The sequence below is a fragment of the Panthera leo genome, chromosome E2, assembly GCF_018350215.1.
Source record: "Panthera leo isolate Ple1 chromosome E2, P.leo_Ple1_pat1.1, whole genome shotgun sequence".
In the NCBI taxonomy this organism is placed as follows: domain Eukaryota; kingdom Metazoa; phylum Chordata; class Mammalia; order Carnivora; family Felidae; genus Panthera; species Panthera leo.
In genome coordinates this window covers 43,326,489-43,344,113 of record NC_056693.1, presented here as the reverse complement: position 1 = coordinate 43,344,113, position 17,625 = coordinate 43,326,489, and the positions used below count along the sequence as shown (strand labels likewise).

Below are 17,625 nucleotides of genomic sequence, written 5' to 3'. Positions count from 1 at the left end.
TAGTTCAACAATCATTTGTTGGGTCCTGACATGCCAGGCACTTTGGGTTACTGAGATAGTGAAGATAAGATACTCTTACCTTCAGTCTATGAAAGGCAAATAAAAACAGTTCATCATAATAAATCGTGGTGGTTTCAATGACTAATAAAGGTGTACTCTAGATACGCCAAGAAGACAGAGTTCAGGGTCCTTACCCTACTCTTGGCATAAGGATAAGAGACAAGGAAGGCTTCCTGAGTTCTTGAACTGAGGCTGAAAAAGAAGGTAGAACTCAAGTGATATGGGTGGAAGGTTGGTCTAGGCCTAAGAGCACAAGCAAAGCCAAGATGGCAAGAAACTACACGACAGAGGAAACCATAAGCAGCTGTGTTGATGGAGTAAAAAGTATGAGGTAGGGAAAAATAAGAAATGAGGCTGAAAAGAAAGGCAAAAGATTGTGACCTAAATGCCACATGAAGGGCCTTAAAATATGAAGAGATTACTGAAGGTGCTTTCAGAATGGGAGTTACATAGTCACAAAATGCAATCTCATCTGAAACCAGTAATTGTATTAAGACAAAAGTTCTTAAAGGTAAAGCTCTAGTTAAATGAATTCTATAATGAAACTGCATTATATACATACATATTTATTATATTCAGGCACAAATGAATTTTTTTTAATGTTTGTTTATTTGAGAGGGAGGTTAAGTGTAGAGAGAGGGGGACAGAGGATATGAAGCAGGCTCTGCACTGACAGCAGAGAACCCGATGTAAATCTCATGAGATTATGACCTGAGCTGATGTCAGACGCTTAACCAATTGAGCCACCCAGGCGTCCCTCAGTGGGTACTTTAAAGTGCGTGTTACGGGGCTTCCAGCTGGCTCAGTTGGTAGAGCATGCGACTCTTAATCTCAGGTTTGTAAGTTCAAGCCCCACATTGAGCATGGAGCCTATTTAAAACAAACAAAAAACAAAAACAAAAGAATAAAACACATGTCAGAAGTTTGAAAGAAATAATGTAGTTATAGACAAAGATTTGACCAGCTGATGAAATTTCCTAGAATGAGGGAATATAATGAAAAGAAAGCTGAACCACAGAACCTTGGGAAACATCTATTTTTAAGGGCCAGAAAAACTGATTAAAAAAACCAAAACAAAACAGTGGAGACATTTAAAAATGCGCCAAAAACCAGGTGAGTACAATCACACAAAGGTCAAGAAAGAAAAGAATGTCAAGGAGGAGGGTGGGTAGCTGAGTGTCAAATTTTTAGGTTATGATTTCAATATACTAGAAGTCAAAAGAGTACATAGCAGGTAAGGAAATGGCAGATGGTAGTTGACAGATTACTTGAGAGGTTGGATGATAAATGAAAACAAAATAAAACAACAGCTTATGAGGTTGACAGAGTCAAGGGAAAGGAAATGGTTTAGTATGAAAAGATTTAAACTTACCTAAACTCCAAGAAAATGTATTCGGTGAAAAAAGAGGTAATAAAATCATAAGAGATAGGCAATGAAAGCAATGTATAGCCTTAAATCTGTAAGTTTCAAAAGGATAAAAAACAAATGAGATTACCATTTAAGAAAAAGAAACAGGGGCGCCTGGGTGGCTCAGTCGGTTGGGTGTCTGACTTCAGCTCAGGTCATGGTCTCACAGTCCGTGAGTTCGAGCCGTGCGTCAGGCTCTGTGCTGACAGCTCAGAGCCTGGAGCCTGCTTCTGATTCTGTGTCTCCCTCTTTCTCTGCCCCTCCCCTGCTCTGTTTCTCTCTGTCTCAAAAATAAATAAAAACAAACAAACCAAAAAAAAAAGAAAAAGAAACATATTGGGGCACCTGGGTGGCTCAGTCGGTTAAGCGTCCAACTTCAGCTCAAGTCATGATCTCATAGTTTGTGAGTTTGAGCCCCGCGTGGGACTTCTGTGCTGACAACTTGGAGCCTGGAGCCTGCTTCAGATTCTGGGTCTCCCTCTCTCTGCCCCTCCCCCAGCTCATGCTCTCTCTCCCAAAAATAAATACATTAAAAAAAAAGAAAAGAAAAGAAAAGAAAAGAAAAGAAAAGAAAAGAAAAGAAAAGAAAAAAAGTGAAAAGAAAAAAAATACAGACACTTGGAAACAGAAAACAAATACACAACTTAAAGGACCAATAAAGCCAAAGTACTATGGAAACACTGACTAAAAAACCAGAGATGGCACAAATAAATAATAGCAGGAATAAATTTTTTAAAAGGGATAGAATTCCAGGGGTGCCTGGTGGTTCAGTCAGTTGAGCACCCAACAGTTGATTTCAGCTCAGGTCATGTCCCTAGGGTCGTGATCAAGCCCCAGGTCAGGTTCCACGCTGACAGCAAGGAGACTGCTTGGGACTGTTTCTCTCTCCCTCTCTGCCTCTCCCCCTCTCTCCTGCCCGCATGTGCGCTTGCTCCCTCTATAAAAAGGGAGGGGACATAATTCAAATGCAGAAATAGAGTATTATAAGCAAATAAATGTCAACAAATTTGAGAACTTGGGTGAAATAAATAAAATCCTAGTGTGAAATAATAGGGAAAATATATATTGATCTCTGCCTCTGGCTCCTGGTATAAAGCTCCTAAAATTCTTGTAATTTCCAAGTGGTAAGAAGAACACTAGGAGTACCTTTTGTTTTTATACTTGGTCTTTGACCCCAGTTATGACACACAGAAGTCCTAAATCCCTTGGAATTTCCTGTGATAAGACTATCTTTTGTTCTAAGGAGGTGATTCTTAGTAGGCTCCTGGATGGAGGCTGGTCACTAGAAAGACTTTCAGTTCTACCCCTGTTCTCCAGAGAAGGAAGAGGGCTGGAAATGGAACAGTCAATCAAACCTGTGTGAAGCCTCCATGAAAATTCCAAATGCAGTAGAGTTCAAGGAGCTTTTGGGTTGCTGAACACATGGAGGTGGCTGGGACAGGGGCAATGTCTATAGAGGACACAGACGCTTCATACCCCCTTCCCACATACCTTATTCCATGTATCTCTTTCATCTGGATGTTCATCTGTACCCTCTGATATCCTCTATTATGTAACAAACTGGTAATGGTACCTAAGTGTTTCCCTCAGTTCTGTGAGCCGCTCTACCAAATGATCAAAACCAAGAAGTGAGTCACGGGAGCCTCTGATTTGCAGCCAAGCCAGACAGAAGTGGGTACCTGGGCATCTATTACTTTTGATTGTCATTTCAAGTGGCGGGCAGTCTTAAGGGACTGAGCCCTTAACTTGTGGGGTCTGCACTAACTCCAGTTAGTGTCAGAACTGACCTCATTCAGAACACCCAACCCAGCTCATATCAAAGAATCAGCTGATATATGGGAAACCCACACATCTGGTGTCAGAAGTGTTTTGAGTGTGGTAACACTATGAGAGTAAAGGAGAAACACAGAGTGTGTTTTTCTATTTACCTGGAAAAATAAAAATCATGAAAATTAACTCAAGAAGAAATGGTCCCATACCTATGAAATGGCCCATACCTACTTAAATGGTCCGATACCTCTGAAAAGAATTATATCAGAAATTAATAGTACCACAAAGCCCCCAGCCCAGAAGGTTTCAGAGATGAGCTCAGCCACATGTTCAAAGGAAGGTGAAATTACAGGGCACACACTTGGTAAGTGGGAAAAAATGAGGCACTTTCCCAACTTGCTTTGACATCCAGAATACATAAAGAATACTATAAGGTAGTAAGAAAATGAAAACTGATTCAATGGGAAAAAGTGGACAAAAACATAAAGACATTACACAAAAAAGGAAACATGAATGACTAATAATCACCTCAATAAGATGAGGAAAATTCAAATCCAAAGTTCAAGATACATTTTACATCTACCAGATTAACAAAATTTAAAAATTATGACATTCTTACCTATGTCTACCAGGTGATAAGAACCAAAATGTTCATGGTCACACTATTAGCTATTGTTTGGTAATGCCAAAAACTAGACACAGCCCAAAAGTCCAGTAGGAGAGCAGATAATAAATTGTAGCACATTCATACAGTGAAGCTATATAGTAATAAAAGTGAATGATCTTCTGTTACGTGGATCGATCTTAAAACAATGTTGACTTCCAAAAAAAAGCAATTTTCAGAAGAATACATGAAATGTTATATACATAGCCCAAAACCAGAGAAAACGCATAAAACTATAAAGAAAAGCATGGATTGACTTAGGAGTGGGATCCATTTGGGAAGGAACATCAAAAGGCCTTTCAGAGATAAATGTCTTACTTCTTCAACTGGGCGTCAGGTGTGTGGGTATCTCTTATATTATTCTCATAAAAAGGTATTTCACAATTTTAAAAATGTTTAAAAAATGAGAAGGAATAATAGATGAAAAAATGTATTAAATACGCTCAGAAAGGTTTTAAACACCCTGAAAGACATAGGATTCTTCTACACTTACAAAAATGAAGATATAATTTATATATAAAATACATAAAATTCACCCTTTTAAATTATATAATCAAGAAGTTTTCAGTATATTCACAGAACTGTACAACCACCATCATTATCTAATTCCAGAAACCCTGTGCCCATCAGCAGTCACTCTCCACTGATCCCTCCCTCCAACCCTGGCAACCACTAATCCACTTTGTCTCTATGGATTGCTGATTTTGGATGTTGTGTGCTGAATCCTTTCACTTAGCATGTTTTCAAGGTTCATTCATGTTGTGTTATGAATCAGTACTTTATTCTTTTTTATGGTTGAATAATATCTCATTGTATGGACATCCCCATTTTGTTTAGCCATGTAACAATTGATGATTGTTTGGGTTGTTTCCAGTTTTTGGCTATTATGAATAATGCTGCTGTAAGTTTTCTGTGCAACACATCATCAATTCTCTTGAGTGTGTGTGTGTGTATATATATATATATATATATATATATATATATATATGAGTAGAAATACTGGGGATTCTTCTACTTTTGAGATACCCTTAATGAGAATTTAACATTTATATGGAAAATTTAAGAAATATACGGCTTATCAAAAAATCTGTGTAAATGATGTTTGTAGCTTTAGAAAAACTATTTTGTTTTTGTCCATGAAACATGGGAATAATTCATTTTACTCATTTTGCCCCTTATTTTGAAGCCAATCAACTCAAATCTTATGTTATTACCTTGTCCTTTCTCAAGAAAAATGATTTTGGATTCTGGAAGAAAATTAGATCCAGTCACAATCATTTCATGACCTCCATTTACAGAACAACTGTTGATACTATACTTCTCAATATGAGGAAGTTCTTGAGCAGACCGCTGAGCTGTTTGTTTTTTTTTTAGGAGTTGAGAAGAAACAAAATATTAGTTTACAATCTTTCATATGTAAATGACAAATTCAAGCTATACAATGAAAATAGAAGCAAACTCTGGGCTTTGAAAATTCAAGACAACGGTAACAAAATCCACTAAAATAACCACATTATTTAGAAAATAAGACTTATTAGATTTGTGATTTCTAAATAATTTTCTTACAACTGTAAAGAAACCAATGACGAAAAATTAATCAATGCTTGCAACTTCATATTGACTCCAAAACATTAATTTCACCCACTTTCCTCTTTTTAGCTTAAGTCTTCAATGTATTTCTTCCCTACAACTGTTAAAATTGATGAATTTAATATAACTATAAAAAGCAAATTAATCCAAACATATGTAATTATACTGCATACAATTAAAAGACAAGTTTCTGAAGGATAAACACAAATTAGCTCTTTCATCAAGAAAATATCCAGGTCAGGAGTGCCTGAGTGGCTCAGTCGGTTAAGCATCCAATTTTTGATGTCAGCTCAGGTCATGATCTCACGGTCGGTTGTGGGATCGAGCTCTCTCCCTCTCTCTCTGCCCCAACCCCTCCCACATGTGAGTGCATGTGCTCTTTCTCTCTCAAAAATAAAAATCATGTTTTTTTAATCCTCTTAAATAAAAAAGAAAGAAAATATCTAGATCATCACCAAGACAACAAGATGCCATTCTGGACAATTTTCCAAATAACTAAATAACTGAAGCATACATGAAGTACACACTAAATTTTTAAAAACGGAAGTAAACGTTTCTACAGTGCACTGCACTTTTCCTTCTAGGGTATGTGAACATAATTTTTAATGCCTCAGAGCCATTCTTTAAATTATCAACTTTTATAAACAGTACCCTTGGTGCCACCTTTCTCTGATATTGCCTGATTCCAAGTTGTTATATTTTGTGGAGATCCTATTTCTGGATTCTCTTTCTTTATTTCTTTATTTCTTTTTTTTAACTGCTTGAGCTTTAAGCTACACATTACAATTCTTTTGAGGGCTTAGGTCCTCTAGGGGTTTCTTGCAAATGCCTAGATAGTTAGGTTTTTCTCTGAATTAAAACAAAAAAAGTGTGGATTATGCTCTCTTCTTCACAGTTGGAAAATAGGTCTACTTTTCTACTTCCTGGGTGGAAAACTGGTAGCTCTGAGGGTCAGCTGTTTTGTTTGAGTAGAACAACATTTTAAAGAAATTTAAACTTGAATGCCTTTAGGAAGCACACACTCTCAGTTCACTGTGGCTCTTGTTTCTCCCAACTATTTAAAACCAAGCCACAAAATGTATTTAAATTGGGATCAATGCTCTATTCAAAGAGAATGCTAGGGGCACCTGGGTGGCTCCGTCAGGTAAGTGTCCAACTCTTGGTTTCAACTCAGGTCATGATCTCATGGTTCGTGAGTTCAAGCCCAGCATCGGGCTCTGCGATGACAACGTGAAATCTGCTTGGGATTCCCTCTCTCCTTCTCTCTCTGCCCAACCCCTCTTGCACACACGCATCTGCGCTCTCTCACTCTCTCTCAAAATAAACAAAAATGAAAAAAAGAGAAAGCTAAAATAGACCCTTTCATAGGACATGGGTCTGGGATTCAGGACCAACTATCACTTGGAAAGTATCAAGCACCAACCTAGATCTCAGAAAATACTTATGTCCCTACTTATGTTCCAAATGACTCACAGAGAAGGGGCATGAAGACAAGCACTGGCTGGCCTAGGAAATACATTAATTCATGTTTTAGATATTTATGGTGGAAACTAGCCATCATGGGTACATTCAAAGTAACAGCAAAACTGTGTTCACCAGGGGAGCCTGGGTGGCTCAGTCGGTTAGGTGTCCAACTTCAGCTCAGGTCACGATCTCAGTCTGTGGGTTCAAGACCCGCATTAGGCTCTGTGCTGACAGCTCAGAGCCTAGAGCCTGCTTTGGATTCTGTGTCTCCCTCTCTCTTTGCCACTCCCCTTCATATATATGAAGATACTTCATATATGTATGTGTGTGTGTGTGTGTGTGTGTGTGTGTGTGTGTGTATATACATATAAACAATAAAAGAAAAAAGAAAGAAAATCCAAAGAAAGGTTAATAGTGACTACACCACAGGGTAGTGATTACAAAAGATTTTGCTATTATTCCTTGTTCCATTCTGCATTTCTTCTTTTTCCATTCTGTGTTTCTATATTCTCAACAATAATCACATATTAATCTAATAAACTAAAAGAAAAAATAGAAAATCATTTTAGAATAACTTCATCTCAAAAACTCAAACTACTCTATGAACTTAAATTACTTAAATTAACTCTGGGGCACCTGGGTGACTCAGTCTGTTAAGCTTTCCACTTCTGCTCAGGTCATGATCTCATGGTTTGTGAGTTTGAGCCCTACATCGGGTTCTCTGCTGTCAGCGTAGAGCCCATTTCAGATCCTCTGTCCCCTTCTCTCTCTGCCCATCCCCACTCTCAAAAATAAACAAAACAATTGAAAAATTATCTAAATGAACTTTGCTAAAAAATAGAGGCATATATGCTTATATGGGCATAGAAAAGTCTGGCAGGGTAATAAAAACGCTGGCAATGATAGCTGCTTATAAATTTTTTTTCAACATTTATTTTTGAGAGAGAGACAGAGAGAGCACGCATGTGAGCACAGGACGGGCAGACAGAGAGGGAGACACAGAATCCAAAGCAGGCTCCAGGCCCTGAGCAGTCAGCACAGAGCCGGACACAGGGCTCAAACCCACAAACTGTGAGATCATGACCTGAGCCAAAGTAGGACGCTTAACTGAATGAGCCACCCAGGCGCCCCCCAATAGCTGCTTCTAATAAGGGGAAATAGTTGACCTGGAAATTTGCTTTTCACTCTATATTCTTTTTGAATTTTAGTAAGTACCTGTATTGTCTGTTAAAAATACAAAACTATTTCTACAATGAATTCTATTACTATGTATTTACTCAGTGATTTCTCAGTTAACTGTGAAATAATAAAGTAATAGTTCAATTTCATAAATAGCAAAAGGAGGCACAGAAAGGTACTACAGTAGGTTTGATCCCAAATAAAGAATGCATGTGTTTAACAGAAATAACATGGTATAATTGAAAGAGTACTAAGAAAACCTGTGTTCTAAGGACAGTTCTGTCACTAACAAGCAAATAAGCTTGCAGGAGTACTTCAGACACTTGTGCCTCAGTTTCCTCCAACACAAAATTAAGACATGAATTGGAACACTTATAAGTCTATGCCCTAAACATCTAAACAGCAGTTTCAATACTACAGTACTACCAGCTAACCTACCAGAGGCCCACAGTTCTCCAGGGTGTAAGTAGGTACATGTTCTAGGGCCTGTTCTCATTTCTTGCCTTTGTAAATCAGGGGGAAAAAGCATTCACTTTCTCAATCTGATGTTGTAAACAGGTTAATGGTTTAAAAAAAAAATCCTTTAAGTCTTTATTTAGCTGAGGTGTCAGCTTGCAGAGATAGGCATCTTCCAACAAGGTGGCTCATGTTTTAATGAAACAAAGGTGACCAAGGGATACTTAATCATAGCTTCATTTTGTCCTCAGGTGTCATCAAGCCCACCTTCCTCATTTATAGGTTAAAAAAAACTGTGGTCAACGGGGCCCCGAGGTGGCTCAGTTGGTTAAGTATCCAACTTAACCTTAGCCCTGAGGTCATGATCTCAGGGCTCATACCCGGACCCACATCACGCTCTCTGCTGTCAGCACAGAGCCCACTTTGGATCCTCTGTCCCCCACTCTCTCTGGCCCTCCACCCCCCTCTCAAAAATAAACATCAAAAAAACAAAAACAAAAACAAAAACCTGTGGTCAAGAGAATGTGTTTATAGTCCCACACAACCTATGGTCAAATTATAATGAGAACCCATTTTCTAACTCCAAGATCTGTATTCCTCCCACCTAAACACATAGCTTATTTCCATACAAGAAAATCTCATCAGCTATCCAGACTCTGTGCCTCAGTTTATACTTATAATCCAAATATTACATTAAAAGCAAAATAGGAAATTGCCTATTATAAACAAAATTTGAAAACATCATCACAAGCTCACTTACAGCACTCAACAGGTATGGAAGCTGTCTGAAGAGAAAGGACTTTTCCATTGGGCTGTGGGATGTGCACACGGAATACAAGTCGTACTCTAGTATTCTTTCTGCCAATATCAGTTTCTCCTTTTCGAAGTTCTATATCTGAATTGCGGAGTTTCAAAATACCTGCACAGTCAATACTAGGGAGAAAAATATACACATTTTATTTGCTTACTGGTATTTAATGGTTCCCAATAACTTAGCTAAACGTGGCAGGGAAGAACTATCACTACCTAAAATAAGGTCCAAAAAGAAAGATGTACGATTGCTATTTCAATTCTGAGATTAAAAATGTTTTGAATGACAAAAGTGTAATAATGGTAAGTATGGTAGATTGTCTAAAAAGATGGCTGTCAATTATTCCCCATTCTTGCACCTGCATGCCACTTTTCCCATTAAGAGGTGAAAGCTGGCCTTATGATTTGACAAACAGAATGTAACCAAGTGATGCAGTGTAAGTTATGAGCCCAACATTAAGCCTCTTTTGCTCTCTTGGAGCCCTGAGCCACCATGAAGTCCATCCAGGAAGCTGGAGAGAAAGGCTAAGCCAATCCTCAACTACTCCAGCCACCCCAGACAGCTTCTATGTTCCAAATCCAGCTGAGCTCCCAGCTGAATTTAGGTGCATGAGTGATCTCAGCTGACACCACATGAATTAGACCAGCTGAGTCCAGCCAACCCTAAGAATCATGAAAATAATGAACAGTTATTACTTTGAGCCACTAAATTTTGGAGTGCTTTTACAGAACTAGATAAGTAATACAAAGTAAAAAGACCTTAATTCTATGTAAGTAACTAAGCCAGAAAAGATTAACCTGTAGGACTCTAAATCAGTCATTAATAGCATATTTAGACTTTTCTAGTGATAGGTTTATTAGTAAAAACAATCCATCAGGCTAAGATTCTTTTAGTTTTAAAGAATACACATAGAAGATTAAAGTTTCGGCATTTAGGGTCTAACTTTTCATTATCTTCAAAATGCATTACTTGTATGGCTGCTTAACACACAATCAGGGTAGGAAACAGTACCTACAACATGTGTTTGTTATTCACATATTGAAAGAATAAAGCAGATGGAAAACTAGCAATCAACATCCTAAAGTTTACTCTCTCTTGTGGTATTACTTGTCATCCATCCCTTTGCCTTATCTACCAATAGTCCCAACTCTAGTGCTCAACTGTCCAGAGGCCACAGAAGTTGCTGTAAAGGACAATATGTGTTAGAAAACTAGGTTATCAAGTTAAGAACCAGTAAAGCACAAGAAAGAATCCCAAAGGGTGAATATTTTCACCTTCAGAAAGACACAGGAGAAGAAATTTCCAAAAAAGGAAAACACTCTTGAAAGTATTTGTCATTTATGGATAATGAATTATACTTAATTAATATTGAACAATTGCACTTTAGCTCAAAGCAGTACTGATCAAATTGTATCAAGTAGTGATTATTCATGCTAACATGCCAATGAGCCTTTAGGGGGAAATGCCAGAGATCATCCATTTTATTGAGTTTTGAGGAAAGGTATTTTATTTTATTTAAGTAAACTCTACCCCGGACATGGGGCTCAAATTCATGGCCTCAAAATCAAGAGTCATATGCTCTACTGAGGAGCCAGCCAGGTGCTGAGAGGGAAGGTATTTTAGCAGAGAGCTAAGTTTCTAAGAGAAGAGTTAGAAGAAGAGTATCAGAAATGACGATCTTAAAGCTCTGCCTATGAATTTCAAGAAAAGATAAGACCAGACCAACAAGAAAACTACACATGTAGGAATAAATCACTATTAATTCTGTTTACAGATACAACTATATTTTATTTATTTTTTTAAGTACGAGTATATTTTAGATCAGAGTATAATAATGCCACATCCGTTTTCATCCAGTTTTAAAAACAGGGAGGAGTTATGAGTAGGATAAGGCAGTAAATACTGGAATCCATACTGAATGGCCAGAAAAACTTCAGGTGTGTGTGTCTCTAAGCTGGGTGGAATGAGAGCAGTAGTTGTGTTTGTTAACTAGAAACAATGATATTTCTGCAGCTTTGTCCTTTCTGGATTTATCCAGGTAGGCAGTATATGCCAGAACTGGTTGGGCAAGGGACATGAATTCTGACTACAACCTATTTCATGTGCTAATAGATGAGAAAAGGAGAAGGTAGATATGTTCAGATCCTACTATTTTTATTTTTTCACCTTATTTGATATGTGAAGCTTTCCCAATTTCTTGAAAATCTTACAAACTCATGTACTCTTTTTAATTTAATTCACTGATTTATACATCACTTTTAAAAGGATGAGGCATTTTACAACATAAATACAAATAAGGTCAAGGAAAAACAGAAAAAAAAATTAAATAGAAGCAACAGGAAATAAATATGTTCCAAATCTAGGGGTATACAAATTACTATACCTGAACTTGACCGAACTTCCCAGAAGCCAAGGCAAAAAGGAAATGTGATAAAGTTTACAGGTCTCTCCTTGTCTGGTAAAGCAAAATCTACCATGTCATCAGTCTTTTCCCTTTAACTTGAAAAGATTCTGTGTGTGTGTGTGTGTGTGTGTGTGTGTGTGTGTGTGTGTGTGTAATGACCAAGAGATAATATCTTTAATAGTGGTTTTTCAGATTACGAAGAGTTATTCATATGGATATTTCTTATTCTATCCTTCAAACAAAGTTAAGAAGTATAAGAAGCTTCTGGTGATTTTCTATTTAAATTTAACTTGATTCAAGTCTAGTGCTTTGAACACCCAGAAGAATGAATGGAAACGTGGCCTATAAACCATCTCCTAGGGATCAATTTTATGAGTTCTTAGAAAAAGATGATTCAAAACTGAGTTTTAAATTCCCCTCTGCAGCTACCTGTATATTCATATGCTTTTTTTTAATGTTTATTTATATTTGAGAGAGACAGAGCATGAGAAGGAAGGGGCAGAGAGAAAGGGAGACAAAGAATCTGAAGTAGGCTCCAGGCTCTCTGAGCTGTCAGCACAGAGCCTGACTCAGGGCTTGAACCCACGAACCATGAGATCATGACCTGAGCCAAAGTCGGACGCTTAAGTGACTGAGCCACCCAGGCGCCCCAGTATATTCCTATGCTTTTGATTCTAGATGAAAAAGTAAGATCTTAGAGTAAAAGAAACCTACATGCATGCATTTCTCATTCAATGGTTGGCTACCTCACTTATTTGAAAATGGGTCAAGGGGCCATTAAGCGTCAAACTTTGGCTCAGGTCATGATCTCATGGTTCGTGAGTTTGAGCCCCGTACTGGGCTCCATGTTGACAGTGCAGAGCCTACTTAGGATTCTTGCTCTCCCTCCCTGCTCCTCCCTCATTTATGTGTGTTCTCTCTCTCTCTCTCTCTCTCTCTCTCTCTCTCTCCCTGCCTCACTCCAAATAAATAAACTGAAAGAAAGAAAGAAAGAAAGAAAGAGAAAGAAAGAAAGAAAGAAAAGAAAAAAAAGAAAATGGGTCAAATGGATGCCTGGAGGCAGATCACTGTTCTCTTCAAGAAAGAGCTTTGCTCAAGTGGGAAACAAGCATTGGTTGAGATTCCAAAGTTCTTTCTATATCAGAGAACACAGAAATTTTAAGAGTAGAGACCACTGGGGCGCCTGGGTGGCTCAGTTGGTTGAGCGACCGACTTGAGCTCAGGTCATGATCTCATAGTTCGTGAGATCAAGCCCTGCAATGCTGACAGCTCAGAGGCTGGAGCCTGCTTCAGATTCTGTGTCTCCTTCTCTGTCTCTGTCTCTGCCCCTCCCCCATTCATCCCCCCTCCCCCCTTCTCAAAAATAAACATTAAAAGAAAAAAAAAAAAAGAGTAGAGATCATCACGGCTCAGTTAAGCATCCAACTCTTGACTTTAGCTCAGGTCATGATCTCGTGGCTCCTGAGTTCGAGCCCTGCACTGGGCTGACAGTTTGCGGGGCCTGCTTGGGATTCTCTCTCTCCTTCTCTCTCTGCCCCTCCCCTGGGCTCTCTCTCAAAAATAAATAAATAATCTTAAAAAAAAAAAAAAAAAAAAGAGTAGAGACCATCAGCTAGCTATCTGCTTTGCCTTAAAAGAACTCTGTAGTAGCCCCTGTGTGATGACTTATTGGGTTGGGTTCTCCTGTACTGCCCATTTGAACAAAGCAGGTAAAAATAAGGTTTTTAATCTCAATATTAACTTGTCTTTCCCAGTAATAAGTAGGTAACAAGGTAAGTTCTTAAGGCAATTCTTATTTTATAATAATATAATTATATCACAATATTCAGTTTACCTAAAAAAGTTATTTAAGTATAAATTTCAAGGAAGAGATCTAGAGACCAAAATCTAATTTTATATAACTGTTCTTGCAATAGCCTGGGACAGATGTTACTGCCATTTTAAGAAAGGTAGTTTGAAACAATTTCTGTAATAAACCTCACTATAAGTTTCAAATACCTAGTTGTGATGGGATTAACAGTTGCCTACTAAATAAATATCTACTTCCCCCTTCTTTCTTAGTAATAGATCCCTGTATCATTAGACGTAGCAATGTGCTCAAGTAAAAACAAAACAAAACAATCCCAGACCTTCCTTATTTACAAGGATGAACAATAAAATATGCTAGATAGGTTTCTGTAACAAGCCTCTTGATAAAGACAGATTAGACAGACTAACTTGCGGCACCTGACTGGTTCAGTTGGTAGAGCATGTGACTCTTGATCTTAAGGTTGTGAGTTCAAGCCCTACAATGGGCAGAGAGCTTATTACTTTTAAAATATATATAAACAAATACAACACAATAAAATAAAGAGGCTAACTCAGATGGAAGTTTTCTTTAGCCCTTTTTCCTTATTCCTTCTGGGACTATGGTTGTGATGGTTAGAGTTCCAGCAGCCATTTTGTAACATGAGACAATCTTGAGGACAGAAATCACACGTTAAGAATAGCAAGGGGGCGGGGGGCACCTGGGTGGCTCAGTCAGTTGAGTGCCTGACTTCAGCTCAGGTCATGATCTCGCGGTCTATGAGTTTGAGCCCTGCGTTGGGCTCTGTGCTGACAGCTCAGAGCCTGGAGCCTCCTTTATATTCTGTGTCTCCTTCTCTCTCTGCCCCCACCCCTCCACTCTCTGTCTCTGTCTCTGTCTCTGAAAAATAAACATAAAAAAAAAAAAAAAGAATAGCAGAGGGGGCACACGAGTGGCTCATTCGGCTGAAGTGTCCAACTCTTGATTTTGGCTCAGGTCATGATCTCAAGGTTCATGAGATCGAGCCTCACATCACGCGTGCCAACAATGCAGAGACTGCTGGGGATTCTCTCTCTCCTCTATCTGCCCCTCCCCTGCCCACATGTGCACACACTTTTGATCTCTCTCAAAATGTACACGCACGCGCACACACACACAAAGAGGGGCACCTGGGTGGCTCAGTCAGTTAAGCGTCTGACTTCAGCTCAGGCCATGATCTCATGGTTCATGAATTCCAGTCCCGCCTCAAGCTCTATGCTGTCAGCACAGAGCCTGCTTCAGATCCTCTGTCCAGACCCTCTCTCTCTCTGCCCGTCCCCCACTTGCTTTCTCTCAAAAAAAGTATTTTTTTTAATTGGAAAAAAAAAAAAAAAAAGACCATCAAAGAAGAAAAACAGAGTTTGGGGCCCCAATGACTTATGGAGTTCCTGTGCTAGCCCTAAAAATGCCTATTTGTACATTTCTTTTATGGAATAACAAACTAAACGTTGACTGTTTAAGCCACTGCATTCCTTGTGTGACATATAATCCTAACCTGAACAAAACTCTAAAGCATTCTCATTCAGAAGCTAGCCACCTCATTTTGTTTGGAAAGGAGTCAAACAAGTAATCCTGGAGACAGTAAAAGTTTCCTTAAGGAAATTTGACAATCATAATAATTGTACTGCAACTGTTCTTTTGTCTACCCTATTAGACTGTGAGCTACTTGCAAAAAGTCCATATATTTTTATCTTTAACATTTAACAAAATGCTTGGCTGGTACCACATGGTTCATAAACTTCTGCTGAAGTGCATTTCCTTTCTGGAAATCTGCTACCAACTTTAGCTAATGTCTTACAATTATTTACATAATGTTATTCTGTTAATTTAGAACCATGAATAATTCATTTCTGTACTATAAAAAGAAGTATGTTTTTCTCTGAAAGTTGTTTTAGGGGAAAAAAAAGAACTGCCCATTTTGGGGTATGTTTCCAGATACCTGGCTGACATATTGTTTTCAGGAAGAAGGGGAATTTCCAGAACCTTTGTGCTGGCAATTATTATCTCTTGACTTGCAGTAGCAACAGTCTTCCCAGTGATTCGATGCACCTGGTAAAATGCATGAGGTCGTAAATATCGATCATCTGCTGTTCCAATAAACATCTGTAGATTTATCGGCTTTTCATTATAGCCCAGGAGCTAATTAGAAAGAACAAACAAAAATACAACTCATTATCCATTATATTTATAATAAGTTTACGACAGGAAGTTTATTATATCTGTAACATATATTATTGATACACAAAATGTTATTTCAAGAAGGTAAAAATAAAAATGTAATAAGTGAACAATCTTCCAAATTTCAGAAGATTATGAGTTGTAAAATGCTGGCATGTTACAAAGGAATGAGGGGGTTTTGGTTTTTGTGTTTTTTGTATATATATCCGGAATAAAAGTTTTGCAAAGCTTTCTTATAGAGTAATGTGACAAACCACAAGGAAAGGGTGCCTACATGGCTCTGTTGGAAGAGTTGCAACTCTTGATCTTGGGATTGAGTCTGAGCCCCATGTTGGGTGTAGAGATTACTTAACAATAAATTAAAAAAAAAAAAAAAAAAAAAAGGTGCCTGGGTGGCTCAGTTGGTTGGGCATCCAACTCTTGATTTCGGCTCAGGTCATGGACCCAGAGTTCTGAGATCAAGCCTCGTTTCGGGCTCCGGGCTGAGTATGGAGCCTGCTTAAGATTCTCACTCTCTCAGCCTGGGTGGCTGTCAGTTAAGCGTCCAACTTCAACTCATGGTTCGTGAGTTCGAGCCCCATACCGGGCTCTCTGGTGTCAGCGCAGAGGCTGCTTCAGATCCTCTGTCTCCCTCTTTCTCTGCCCCTCCCCCAGTTTACTCTCTCTCTCTCTCTCTCTCTCTCTCAAAAATAAATGTTAAAAAAAAAAGAAGGTTATCTCTCTATCCCTCTGGCCCTCTCCCCAACTCGTGCTCTGCAAAGAGAGAAAGGAAATAAGGAAGAAAGGAAGGACAGACTGACTCTGTACATTAACCATCCAGCCCAGACTTAAAAGACGTGGGTGTACAGGGGGCACCTGGGTGGCTCGGCTAATTAAGTGTCCAACTCTTGATTTTAGCTCGGGTCATGATCTTGCATTTTGTGGGTTCAAGCCCCATGTCGGGCTCCATGCTGACAGCGTGGAGCCTGCTTGGGGTTCTCTCTCACCCCCCCCCACCCCACTCCTCCACTGAGTTCTCAATCAATCTCTCTCTCCCTTTCTCTCTCTCTCAAAATAAACAAGTAAACTTTAAAAAGACTTGGGTGTACAGGAAGGTCCTCTAACAGGCTATTAAAATCAGAAAGTTTGTTTTAGTAAAAAAAATCTCAAAAAGCCTATTATATATGTTATCAACTTAAAATTTCAACTGACTTAACAGGCTGGGCTACTTGACTTTCTCTGGTGTCCTTCACTATTTTTGAGGTTAAGATGTGTATATAGGAGTAGGACCAGGAGGTGCTGGAGGTAAAAATAGCAACCACCAAAAAAGGAGGAAAATAAAAGAAATAGAGCCTGAAGAAGTACACATATAGCACTTAGGGAGATTCCCCTGTCCACTCTGATGCTGACTAGCACCCAAATGACCCACCATTATGCAGGTAACAATGACAAACAGGAACAAACATAAAGAACTACTTCAAAGTATGGAGAGCAAATATAAGTATATACTGGAAGCAAAGTGACACATGCTAGAATTGTAACAAAACAGTGTCTCCTGTTTTTAAGGCTTTCAACCTGAGGGAAGGCCACAGACCATGCCTTACAAAGTGGTTGAATTTCCTATACAAAATCTAGTCTTGAAGGGCCTCAAGAACCAAGGACAGAGTTTGGGACAACTTCAGCCTCTGAGGAACTCTGAGTTCCCTCAGAGTAAAAGGGAACTCCCAGAAAGGAGACAGCCAGAGAAGGGGAGCTCCAAGTTATACAAATAAACTTTGTCCAGTCCTTTGGCTGACCTGGAAACCATCCATGAACAGGTCAGATCCCAAGGAGTCTA

At 38.8% G+C, this 17,625-nt stretch overlaps 1 protein-coding gene across 3 annotated transcripts in view; it reads right to left on the bottom strand.

Moving 5' to 3' along the window:
- The window catches only part of NFATC3 (nuclear factor of activated T cells 3), a 136,584-nt gene that overhangs the window by 47,110 nt on the left and 71,849 nt on the right, over positions 1-17,625 (bottom strand). For all 3 annotated transcript variants that reach the window (XM_042919554.1, XM_042919556.1, XM_042919555.1), the window contains 3 exons: positions 15,571-15,770; positions 9,352-9,524; positions 5,117-5,257 (listed from right to left, as the gene is read on the bottom strand). In XM_042919554.1, coding sequence (XP_042775488.1) covers positions 5,117-5,257; positions 9,352-9,524; positions 15,571-15,770 — 514 coding nt within the window. The remainder of the gene's footprint in view (positions 1-5,116; positions 5,258-9,351; positions 9,525-15,570; positions 15,771-17,625) is intronic.